The sequence below is a fragment of the Struthio camelus genome, chromosome 5 (genome assembly GCF_040807025.1).
Source record: "Struthio camelus isolate bStrCam1 chromosome 5, bStrCam1.hap1, whole genome shotgun sequence".
In the NCBI taxonomy this organism is placed as follows: Eukaryota; Metazoa; Chordata; class Aves; order Struthioniformes; family Struthionidae; genus Struthio; species Struthio camelus.
In genome coordinates, this window is record NC_090946.1 from 7,668,881 (window position 1) to 7,681,786 (window position 12,906).

A 12,906-nucleotide genomic window follows, 5' to 3' on the forward strand; every position below is an offset into this window, starting at 1 on the left:
GGGACTTCTCCCCTTTCACACGCGAGCGCCCCAACTCTGGGCAAGCAGAGGAGAGGATGCTTGACAGCCAACCAGGATCCCTGCAACATTGGCCAAATTAGCTCCATCTAGGAAAAGAGGAAGGGGAGCCGCTCATTCTGGGTTGTTCGTTTCCTTAGGCTGTTTTGCGGTTTTCAGTGGTCCGCTATGTTTGCATGTTCCTACAGCTCATGCTAGCTGCAGGGTTTCTCGCCCAGGCGGCTGCTAGCCACTTCCCCTCCCCTTCCCCTGCCGGCCGGCATGTCGTTTGAAGTCTTCCCATCTCTCCGCACCCCGCTCTTTGAAACGCTGCGGATCGGCGGCGCGGCACCCCAGACCCCAGCTTACGCCTTCGCCTAGCAGGAAAGGGAGACGTGCCGCTCTTTCGGGGAGGATGTTGGCACCCTCCCACGGGTCCTGCCCACCAGGATCCTATGCTAATAAAGCAACGTGATCAGTCACGTAAGCTGGTGGGAGGAGGATCAGCCCCAGGTGTCTCTTATATATAGGAGAGCTCTGCACGCATGGCTCTAAAGCGATTTAAATTTATCTTCCAGGTTAATATCTGATATACGGTGAGCGGACATCTCCACAATGAGACCGGCACTGCTGTTAGTGCTGGCCACCCTGGCGGTTTTCTGCCACACGGGTAAGTACCGCTGTCTCTAACCCACCCCTCTGCTAATGAATCTGTACAAGAGACCTGCAAGGCTCGACCATGGTGATCTATGGTCATAAGGACCATCCTTTCCAATTCTTTTCCATTTGCTCTTCGGCCGTACCTAGCAGGCACCTGCTGAAGCTTTAAGAGCTTGAAAGCTACAGCTTCTGACAGCAGAAAGGTGGTCGGACATGTCGTGGCTCTGGCAGTGATGGACTGCAATGTAAACGCGAATGTAGGAACTACAGGTCTTAGGTCCTTTAGGGAATCGAGGGGGCTTTAAAAGGGCGCTTACCATCAGAAAGTTGGCCTGCTCTCCAAAGTAACGGAAGGGGGGAAAAAAAAATAGATTTCTTCCGTTCGACTCTTGAAGTTAAAATAAACCCAAAAACAAGACATAGGAAGACTCCTTACAATGAACCCCTCCTTCTCACTGCCTTTTCCATTTTGAATGTTACAGCATTCAAAAGAAAGCACTGTTTTAAAGCGCGGTCAAGAGTAAGACCTGCTGGGTGACAACGAGATCTCAAAAATACGGAGTGAGCTATTTGCTGACTGTCAAAACAAAGTGTCCAGTTTACAAAATTTAGATAAGGTGCCAGGTGCTTTCCACTTGCAAGCTATTTGACAAATTTGCCAATAGCCCAAACTCTCCTCCTCTAAACACATAGCTATATTTTAAACCAGCAGCACCAAAAAATTCTCCTGTGAAATTTCTCCCCGTAGACAACTTCCGAGTTAGTGATGCAGAGACAGTATCGCTGAGGGTTTCAAACAAGCTCAAGACCCCCAATAGCACAGTTACGCACTATGTCCAGTTGTCCTCGCTACAGGGCCTGCACAGGCGCTATAATACTGGAGCAGTAAAATAAGTCCTATAAATATTTTATTATGGTATTCAAACGAGTTTGGTTCCTTGCAACATTTCCCAGCTCGGTTCTTGTCTACTTTTATTCCAGCTACAGCTTTGGCTTGTCCAGAGATCTGGAATCTGGCCACGAAGTTTCTCTATGGGTCTGTTGAGGAGTACGTGGATGCCGTTTCTCCCTACACCACGACACCCGTTATGAAAGCAGCCGAGCTCCAGTTAAAGCAATGCGTGCAGGAGTCGGTCACAAATAAGCAAACTCTTACCCTGTTAGTGGTAAGTTCTCTCTTCTCACTGTCAAAGCTTTAGATTCAAAATATGAGGATGTGAGGTGGAAGAAGCTGGAAATGTTGCAAGCAGACCCCGTTTAAGCTGGCTGGATAAAGAAATGATGGTGGTGCATACGTTACAGAGGGAGAGTACGCACGCGGTATAATAAATATAAAACTTTAAACACCTCGATTGGGTTCAGCCAAACTTGGCAGCAAAGCGGAGGTCCCAAAGATGCTCAGTTTTTACAAGTTTCAGAGGAAAGAAATCCTACAGGGACCGATGGAAACCTGCGGTGTAAATTCAGAGGCGGTTAGATACCCGAGACCCCACGTAGGACAGAAACCTTACAAATGCTTCAAATATGCACTAAGACTTTGAAAACCAGGTTTTCTTAGTTCAGGTTCTCCAGGAGCTGCTTGTTTCCTTGTTATCCCCATCAGGGCTAAATCCTTCGGGTTTTAGCGGATTGCAACACTCCCGAGCTCTGAGAGAGGAGAAAGGAAAGGGAGGGAGAAGGAAAATCCTCTGGGGATGATAGACTTTTGGGAACTGGCTCTAGCTCCAAAGCCTTGATTCTTTCCTAAACGGCTGTGAGGACACAGTCCCCCATGTTGCCATTTCTTTGGCTACTTCTCACATGGATTTTCTTGCATTTTGCCAAGAAAAGGTTGTGACAAATTTTAGGTCAGGTGCCAGTCAAAACACTCATGATCAGAGAGGTTTAGCAGCTTCTTCAGCTTTAACAGGTTAAAAAAAAAAAATTATTCATATTTTTGTTCTTCTTGTAAACTTTGTTCTAAATCTTTGTTTCAGTCTCAGATACTCAGCAAATGCTAAAGGCACCATAATTCTAGGGGCGCCCTGTCCTTAAGGAGCTGGGAGGACATTAAACATCATCTGACACCTGCCGATACCCACCTGCTGACAGCGAAGACCTCCTCACCGAATATCTTCATTTGCTTCTTCTTCTCTCTGATTAGTGACTAATTACTCTAAATAATCTACCAACCTCATATGACATTTTCCTGTTGCTTGCACTTCATGTTTCAATAAACTAAATGCAATTCAGCTGTACGTTGGTCTTTTTAGATTAAAGACAGCGTTTGCTTTCAGAAATGATGTAGCAAAATCGCTTTCAACGTGAATAGTTTCATCCCTGCTGTCCCAGCTGGAGATTTGACTCAAACTTACAGTGGGGCAAAACCAATCCGTAAGCACAAGTCATAACATCTGGGCCAGATCCCCAGTCCAGCCTGTCCCATACCTCTCCCTTTGTACTCCTGTACTTAACTCCAACTGTAGGTACAAACACTTGCACCCTACAGATACAGCCAGAAGAATCAAGTTTGTTCGCATTGCTGCTCTGACTCCACCAGGGCGACTTTGGAAAAAGTCACTTCATCTCTCTCGGGGGGAATCTGTATTGAAAGCCTGGTCACCATAAACCCCCTGTACAGCTTGGAGGGACAGACGGGTGGACAGACATTCCTGCTGGAAGAGATTGGGAGCTTCTAAGGACTACCGTCCCCCTAACAGTCAAAGCAATCAAAATCTGAGCTTCTGCCTCCCAGCTTCCTTGTAACATCAAGATCCTGACACAGAGCTCTTGGTAAAGCCTCAAAAAAAACCCAGAGCATCACCGGAAAATCCACCACGATTAACTGTTCATATCAGGGCAGGGGGACCTCCCATCGCTGGCAACGCAGTTACAACTTCAGCGTAGGTTTATTCAAGCTTGGAAAAGGAGAGGGGTCGTTTCTGTTTCATTTGCTAAATAAGGTATGAAACCCTTTGTGCTTTCTCAGAATTCTTATTTCTGAGGAGGCCTTAAAAAAAATCACAATAATTTGACTTATCTATCTAGGAGAAATTTTAAAACGTGCTAGATCTGCAACTAATTCCCAACTTTCCTTGCACGACCTAGGAAACACACACAAGATAGCCTGCATGGCTTATTCCTGCCTCTTGGAAGAAGGCCTTTTGTGCAGCTGTTTGCCAGGACAAAGTCCTAAAGGGAGCACCGCAGTGGTATTTCTAAACCTTGCTAACTCATAGCTCCTAATAACAAACTCTGTTTACTAACACCAGGCACAAATCAGCCTTCCTGGTTTAAAAAAGTAGCCTAAGGGATATCCGGAAAATAAGAAACCTGACTAACGCTATACGCTCAAATGTACACACGACACAAGAATAAGGTGATGGTGGTAGGTTCGACGACCTTCAGGTCAGCCTTTGCCCCTTTGCATATCGGGACCTTGCAGACGTTCAAGCCTGTAGAGCGCTCTAGAACCGCCAGCCCCACGCTCTAGAACAGCTGCGCCGCCTGTGTGATGCAACCGTGCGTTTCCACGGCTGTTTCGCGTTCCCCTCCAAGGCCGTTTGGGAGAGGAAGCCCGCACCCGCCTTGCCAGGCTTTCATCGCTCCTCAAAACTCGCTGCAGCTGGCCACCGAGAGCAAGAAGAGCGGCAGCCGGCAGCGTCGGCCCATCCTGTTAGACTTCACCGGACAAGAAAGGTGAATTGTTTATGCTGTGTTTTAGGATAAGTGATTAGCTATGCTCTGCCTGACGGGAGTGTCATCACTCTGCTCAAAGTACTGCTATAACAGGAGAAATTATTTCAGATTGTTCTTTCTTGGCAGCCAGAACCCATGCTGCGGCAACGCTCCTTCTCCTTCCTCCTTTTAGAGGTAAAGCCAGCATACAGGGTGCTCAGAGCAAATTAACTAGGCAGGTCTGAGAGCAGCGCTGCTCAACTGGTCCTTAGATGCCCTTCCTGCTACACTGGACGGAAAAACATTACAGGAAATTTTCAGCTGATGAAAAAAATAATAACAATAATAGTTTTTTTTCCCCCCTAGCCCTCTTAACTCCAGGCGACTGAGGGGAGGAAGGGAAGGCACAAGACAGCAGCCTCACACAAATAATCCCCACGGGCTTGAGCGGTCCTCTCCGCTTTCAAGCGTTTGCAGGACCATGCTTTCTTCATTCCGTTCTCAGATTTCTGGAAGTCCGTGAAACCCACGGCGCGGGAGAGAAAAAGCGGTAGCCTCGTTTCGTCTGAATGCTCAGCGCCAATGCAGCTTACAGACTACAGGCAGCGCGTTTTGGCGTATCCTGCCGCGAAAAGTGCACGTGACGGCCCCAGGCGTAGACCCATGCGATGCTTTCTCCTCCCGCTGCTCCGCACGGGGGCCCCAACAGTGAGCTCACCGGAGCAGTTAGTTAAGCTTCATGAGCAAGACAAATAAGCAAAGCAGATGAGCATGCTAAGCCCTAAGCAGCAGTTTCGTACTACTAAACTGCTGAAGGAACACAGTCATAAGCCATATTTTGTTAGGCACAGTGCAAAACAGGACAAAAAAAAAAAGGCTGTTCCTAGACCCCCGGTCAATGTTAAGACAAGAGATGAAGGACCGCTGTAGAGGTGAACTGGGAAGAGGGCAGACAGTATCGGTGAGGACGACAGGCGGCAGGCTGAGCCCATCAGCTGGATACCCGCCGTCGTATTTTTGCTGGCAGAAAAGGGAAGCTGTAAGGGGCCAGTGTAATCCCACGAGCTTCCATCCCGCCTTGGAAGACACGGAGGCAAATACCCGGGAAGGGAGGCAGGGATTTAAAACTCAGACGTTAGGATCAGCAGCGATGCTCAAACCGTCTTTGGCTAAAGTCCCAGACTCCAACACACGGATGCGTTCAGGAATGGGCCTACAGCAGGAAACAAGTTTCTTTACTGCTGGCCGAGAAACGCGGGCGGCCCGGTGGGAGTGCAAGGCTTTTTTTCCCGGGACGCTCGCGCACGCTCGCGACTTCCGAAAACCGGCCCCGCTCACGCATCACCCCTAAACTAACCCGGCGTAGCACAGAAGCGAGGGGAGGCCTATCCTTGCCCTCGTACCTGCTCTTCCAGCACCTCTTCGACCCATCTTGCCGATTAGGAAAGGCTAGGAGGTGCGGCAGGATCTCCCCAGGGACGCGGCAGGATTGTTGTTAGGCGCTGCGTTACCGACGACCTACGGAAAAAGCAGCGGTACGTTGAGTATCACAGGAAGAGGGACCTTCCCAAGCACAACGCGATATTCCTGGGAGATACCGAGGGTGGGATTCAGTTGAATATTAAGGCACCGTTTAGAAAGACATTCAGCTGGCCAGCTAGGCGATGCTGAATCTCGGATGAGCCGAATTGCTGCCGGGGCTCCCCTGAACTGCTTAACTACCCCTTCCCCGAGTGCAATTGGAGGGTAGCCTACATTTAGGTGTCAAAATCTACCTGAATCTCGCCCCCCGCCCCCAGGCTGAGAAGCTGCCTTCAAGCACCCGGAGATTTTGACAGCCCATCGGTATTTCATTTCGAGACAGAACTCGGAGGACGCGGGACCCGGCAGAGAGTGTCTAATCGAAATGCAGAAGAAGAAATGGAATCCTGCCTCTTCCAAAAACGCCCGTCCGTAACTCTTTTTTCCTCTTTCCTTAGGCTTTGCAACCGCCCGCCACCATGTATAGAGCCTGGGTGGGGACCTGGAGACCCCATCGCCCGCGGGGCCCCGTAATGGCCCAGTTCACTAGCCCGGGACCCAAGTACTCAATCCCAGGGACAACAGGTAAAACAGCTATAAAGTCGTGCAGCGCTTTCAGTAAGTTAATGGTAAAAATCGGCTAAGAGACAATGTCAGTAATTTCATTTGTTATTAGGTAATTTAGTTCAATAACTCTAGCTCAATACAGCACCGCCACCTTCTACTTCGTTTGTGCAGCCGTCCTTTGCTACGGGTAGGAGGCTGCTGGTTTTTTAATCAGTAAAAGCAACTGAGAGGGCAGCATTTGCCATTGCTGGGAAATGCAAAAATCACCAAAGCGTGAGTTTCGGTAGCACCCATTCAGTGCCTCTCCAGCAAGAAGACAAGCCCTAAATCCCTATTATGAGAACAAGGCAGACCAAGACCAGATGCGTTTGCAGTCCTCCCGGGAGGCACGCAGGAGCTGCAATAAGCACGTGACAAGCTCAACGCACCCCCCTTTCTGCAAAATCGAAGGCAGCCCCATGTCCTGGAAGGGGATGTCACGAGGCCAACGGCTCAGACTACCCCAGTTACGAAAGAGCTTAAAATATAATTGCATGCAGGGCTCCTTTCACAGGCCTTTTCTCCCTAGGTTACCTGAAACACGATCCTACCAAAAAGCGAGCCCCTGCCTACACATGTAGCGGGGCAAAACCTCCTGTGAAAGAGGGCTGCTCTCCAGGCCCTTGCTACTACGTGGAGCCCTCCATGACCAGGACGGGCAAGTACACTGCTCCAGGATACGTTATGTGCGGCCGCCCCAAGGTGACCACGGAGACCACGCCTGGGCCAGGTGGGTGACGCTTCTCCAGCCGTTCGCTCAGACGAGGCACACGCGCCTTACCGCCGTCCGGCGTTTGCAGGGTACAAAGCAACCCAGCTTGCATCTCGCGTGAGCTCTAGATGTTTTCAAAGAGAAAACAAAGCCAGTTTGAACAGCGGTCAGTGAAATACAAGAAAAACTGCTGCCTAGGACCACAGGCCATGCACTTACGGGGGAACGATCCAGAGCCCTGACGTAATACGGGGCCTGCCAAGAGGAACGGCCATGCCGGACAAAGCAGCTGGGTGAAGAAAAACCCCCCTGCATGGCTATCACGTGGAGGAAAGGGCAGGAAGAGCTGGTCAACAGCTGCCAGTTCTGCAGGTGTCTCCTAGCAAAATTGCCTATTATTTGCCCTGAGAAGCCAGAATTTCACTGCTTTTGTCCTCTTCTCCCCTGCCCCAGGTGATTACTTCACAGAGAAGTCGGAAAAGCACATCTATAAATGTGCTCCCGCGCACTCCATGTCATTCAGGCACAAGACCATCGCGAAAGACATCTCTCCAGGTAAGCGAACGATGGCGAACAGGCACTTGCAGCCTAAGTGTCCTATAGCGAAAGTCTGGCGTTCAGCTTTTTACACCAGGCTGATTCAGCATCTACATAACAGGATGCAAGTGCTGCTTGACGAGCTTTATTTCTGTCTCATAGCTCTCTAACAGTATTTCTGCGTTTGCTGGGAAGACAGGCGTGACCAAACCTTTCGCATCGCAGCTTGACTTGCTCCGCAAGGGCAGAGCCAAAGCCTTGCTATGCAAATCCCACAACAAAGCTCTTCTGCAAAGAGCTTGTAGTCTAAACATAAGACAAGAGACGAGAAGTAAAAACCTATCGAAACAACGAGAAGCTCTAGGAAACGGTACTGGGCAGAATGATCACCCAGGACCTGAACACGGTGATGCCTCTGCGGCAAAGTCAAAAGTTTGTGCTGGCAGATGGACAAACCACGTACCTTTTAAAGCTGATGTCCGGAGGAGCAAGAAGCTATAGAGAAAAAAAAAAATCCACGTTTATACCAGGTGGTAGTGTGAAATTCATAGAATCAGTAGTAATCTCTACATCAAGGAGAGCTTTACTGTCAAAGGCCAGCTTTCAGGCAACTAGAAACCACATCAACTTATCCCCTACCCCCAAGGAGAAAAAAAAAAAAAAAAACCCTCAGTAAAACCACGTTCAAAATCCTGGGGCAGCAACCCTCGCACAGTGATGAGAGGCAATCTGACAGATCACGTCTGTGTTCCTATAGCTTCCCAGGACGCGTCGCAGGGATTGACTAAGGACCCACAAGAGGTCTTCTCGCTGGGTGCGAGCGCTCTCCACAAACGCTTGCTCTCCTCTCTGGGTCCCTAGGTCTAACGTACGCCTTTCCATTGGTACAAGCTATGCTGCAGGTTCTTGGGAAATTGGAGGGCGCAGGGTGGATGGTTTTAAACACAGCCTGTAAGATCCAGGAAGCCAGTTAAGGATTTCTTACTCCCGTTTCTTGCAGTCAAGGGGCCACCTCATCCCACGCGAGCGCTGGCAACTCAGCCTCGCGGGTGCCCGCTCGCTCAGTGCCACACAAGACCGAGGGATATGAAAGGGGGAGGACGTCCTTCCTGCTCCTCTGAGGCCTGATGTCTCCTCTGTCCCCTGAGGATTCACACACGCTCTCTTCCCATTCCTCCCGCAGGCCCCAACGCCTACACAGTCCCGAGGGTGATGGGACCGAACACAGCGTACACGACTGCCAGTCCGTGCTATTCCATGAAATGGAGGAATAAATTTGGTCTCTTTGAGGAAGACTTCTGCAAAGTGAGCTACGCTTCCACTTCTTTTTTGCATTAGCAACTGAAAGTTATCTGCTCGCTTCGTGGTGGATCCTCTCCTAACACGCAGCTCATTGTGGCATGAGCAAAACCAAATACTCCAGGTGCACGCTGGCAGGGTCACAAGGTTCCCCTGCCGTTACAGCAGGAGAGGGGAGGGTCTGCCTACCCCTGTGGTCCCTTGTTTTCTAAGAGGCCTCACTAACAGTTTTGATGATGCAAAGCTCCTTCAAGCTTTGCATTAAGCCTAGTCTTTGTACTTAGTCCCTGCGGGTTGAATGTGCGTTGCTGAATGCCACTGTAAAGAGCTGGAAAGGGCAATAATGAGGGTGGAGGGAAAGAAAAAATTCTCAAAGCAGTTACTGAAATGTATTTGAAGCAGAAAACCAAACCTATTATCACAGGTATCCACTCTGAGCTCGTCAGGAACAGGACTATGTATGCCAGGGGCCGTATAAACACACAAACAACAAAACCGCTGCCCATGCCTTAGCAAATTTGCAGTGCAAGCGGCTGCAGTGTTAAGAGCTACTGCTACATGCAGTCAGCAGCAAAACGTTAAACTCTAGCCTGCCTGCCATTACAAAATAATTTGCCTTACTGACTAAAGGGAGTCAAACCTCCGGACAAAATGTGAAGTATATTTTTCTAAGGTATACAGTGTTTGTAGATATTTGTATAACAAGGGTTTCACATTATGCCGCAGAGCATCAGCCGAAAGACCAGAGTTTTTTGGATAGGTAGTAAACACTCCTGTTTCACGTATCATTGGCAAGGCTTTGGGGTAGGCTTGTATGAAATACAATGTTAATCCTCAAGGAGGAAAAAGGGAATTGATGTTATGCAAACTTGTCCTCTGCAATAACAGTTTCTCAAGATAAAATACAACAAGGTTGTCAGAACTGTCACACTAAGAAGCATATTTCACAACCAGCAATAGTCTGTCAGTGAGTTATATTGGGAATGGAAGACATGGAATACACTGCCAACATGCAAAATGCTTTTATTGATAGGTTTTATATAATACAAACATTTTTTAATCTCCTATTTGAGAAAAGCCTTTAATTGCTAGCCTTACGTAAGAGCCAGGAAAGATCACGAGTTCCTGGTGTCCTGCCGCTGCACGTTTTAACTCCCATCTCTCTAAGTGACTGTCCGTTTGCGATCTGGCAGAGGGAGGAGGCTCAGAGAACAGATGGGAAATGCCTAATGGCATCTCTTACAGGAGATGACAGCTGCTGCAATACTGAAACGACATGTTGGATTCTTCTTTTTTTTGAGGGAAACAAAATTTGTTGTTGTTCAAATCGCTCAACTCTTCCAGTACCATCTATTTGTCCAGTTAGATGAACTAACGTAGCCCTCCTGGGAAACCAGGAGGGATAAACCCTTACCTTTTTTACCCAGCAACTCCACTGACTCTCTTACAGACGCCGGGGCCTGCTGCCTACCGGAAGACAGAATTGGATGTATATAAAACAAGAGCTCCCAAGTACACTATGAGAGCCCACAGTAAACCAATAGTAGATAAAACAGTAAAACCAGGGCCTGCAGACTACTACATAGGAAAGGTAAGGCAGCTGGCCATCTTCTCCTCCTTTTCAACAACCACCCTCCTCCCTTCTGCTCAGGCTTTTAGTAGTATCTTGTTAGTATCACAAACTGCAGGATCAGCTTGTTTTGAACAACCACAGCTGGCAAGCATCTTTTTACCGCTTTTTGGAAGGGACTGTGATGCTAAAAAAAGGAGAACTGGTACCAGTGGCGAGGATTAGATCCTTCAATACGTTGTCACGCGCGGACGTGAGAACTAGCAACTATCGTACTAGTCAGCAGGGAAGCACTGCTCCTAGTTTCGCGTTACTGTCTAGAAGCAACGTTGGAAGGAGTCAATATTAAACACAAAGAGCATGCACTATGAACGCGTTAAAACCTGTAAGCGCATAAGAAAGCTGAGGCCACTTAGCAAGCAGAACAAAGCTTCAGAAAAGCGTTGGGTAGAAACTTTTCCTTTTCAGAAAGGAAAAGCCTCCCGACTCTTTCCTAAGTGACTTAGAATTCGTAAAATCGGTCACAAAAAAGGAGCTCTTCATTGCACGACGCATACTGAAGACTTCCAGTAAGTACGTCACCCCATCCGATACTGTTTCATCACAAAATGAGACAAGCAGACACACGCACGTACTTTTTGCAATGCAGTGAAGATAAACTTGGAGGGGAGGGGAGATCTGGCACAGCCTGGCTTGAGCTGGCAGGCCTCCGAAGTTTCCAGTTGCGCTTTCCATATCAGCTGTAATGATAATTTTTTGGTCAATTTTGTGTTGAAAACAAGATCTTTTGTTTTAGTGTCCTTAAAAACCTAAGGAACGTACTTTAACTATCCCTAAACTATTTTTTCTTTTTCCTTCACGTTACTCCTCAAAAAAAGAGAAAGAAATGTCAATTGGTAATAGCAATAGAACGTTTCATAGCAGAAGGACGTTTTTAATGGTCTGCTAATAAATGAGGTTCAGAGTAAATGTGCTGCTGGGCTAGACACGGCTAGCTAGAAGTTTCATGGGGAACATACACCAATATACGATAAATGGCAAAGTCGCATAAATACACTTTCAAGTGACAGATTGTCATCACTGAACAGAAACCTGTTCTACTAGGACACCTGTGCTAGAAAGAGAGCCTCTAGAAACAATAAGACTATCTATGTTAAGGAAAAATAGCTCTCTTTTCGTCTACCGTTTATCACTAAAAACTAACCCCTGCTAGATGCGCCGTTTCACCAGGTTGCTACCACAGTTCAGGACAGGTCCAGAGCAGTGACGCCCCTTTGCCATTCACCTTTCTTCCTTTTCCCCCTTGCAGGTGACGCTGACCAAGGCGCAAGCCCCCGCAGTCACCTTTGGCATCCGACATTCAAAGTACATGACCCCTCTGATACTGGACAGCTGATCATCTCCGTGCAAGCTGCACTTGGAAACTGCACTTACTTGCCTGCATCATGTTGTTTCACGTTTTAAAAACCAAAGGATTTGGCACAGCTTCCCTCGGGCCTGCAGTTATCCACCTCCAGTCAATTAACTGCATTCTGCTAAGCAATTATGAGCACAGGAATTCAGAAGGCGATTACTCATGGTATCGCACCGCGTCCTGTTACTACCAAAGGACTTTTTGCATGCTTACTCCTATTCAAGTAGGAGGTGGCACTACTGGGCCCTCCTGACTGAATCTTACACGCTAACGCTGATGAACGCGACCGCTTGCACCCGGATCCTACTGACTGCAGGAATATTACCTCAACCCCCCACCTTAAAGACTTTCTGCTTCCTACTGATAAGATAACCTTTTGATGTGCGTTTAGACTTGCAGTGATCTCAGCTGCGTGGTTTTTGGGTTCTTTTTTGGCGTGTTAATTGTGGCATTAGCATTTGAGGAAAAATAAAATGTAAGAGTTATTCTGTACATAATGTGGCAATACAACTGAATTTGGCGATCCACCTTTAGATGGCACTACAGAACAGTATTTAAGAGAACAGTTTGGAACTGAATGCAAATTCTTGGTATGTTACAACTTTAACAAAACAAAGATTTTATTTATTCACCTAGAGCAGCAGGGGGGGAAACAAAGTCTGTTTTCCCTATTCAATTTTCACGCCTCAGCAAAACTTTGCTATATTAGAACTGTAGGAGAGCACCAAAATCAAAAGCATAACCAACGCCAAAGAGCTCCAGCAGCACGTATTCACCTGATTGTGCTAAACAAAATAGGCTTTGGATCCCAATTCCTCACTTAACCCTGGAAAAGTAGCGTTCCTCACCTCAAAGCAGAGCCCAGGCTGAGGGCAGACGCAGGCCATCCAGAGAGCAATCCCAGGAAAACACTGCCCCATGGAAACAGTGAAG

At 47.9% G+C, this 12,906-nt stretch overlaps 2 protein-coding genes across 2 annotated transcripts; both read left to right on the forward strand.

Annotated features, from left to right (window-relative positions):
• The first annotated feature begins 482 nt into the window (after nt 1-482).
• SCGB1D2 (secretoglobin family 1D member 2) lies at nt 483-2,888 on the forward strand. Its single transcript, XM_068944054.1, has 3 exons — nt 483-667; nt 1,639-1,823; nt 2,634-2,888. Exons 1-3 carry the CDS (start codon nt 613-615, stop codon nt 2,655-2,657), a joined length of 264 nt encoding a protein of 87 aa, XP_068800155.1. The 5' UTR covers nt 483-612; the 3' UTR covers nt 2,658-2,888.
• A 1,093-nt stretch (nt 2,889-3,981) lies between these two features.
• Nucleotides 3,982-12,464, forward strand: CIMAP1A (ciliary microtubule associated protein 1A). Its single transcript, XM_068944055.1, has 7 exons — nt 3,982-4,335; nt 6,294-6,420; nt 6,971-7,171; nt 7,607-7,708; nt 8,874-8,995; nt 10,440-10,580; nt 11,869-12,464. Exons 2-7 carry the CDS (start codon nt 6,315-6,317, stop codon nt 11,953-11,955), a joined length of 759 nt encoding a protein of 252 aa, XP_068800156.1. The 5' UTR covers nt 3,982-4,335; nt 6,294-6,314; the 3' UTR covers nt 11,956-12,464.
• Nucleotides 12,465-12,906: the final 442 nt, after the last annotated feature.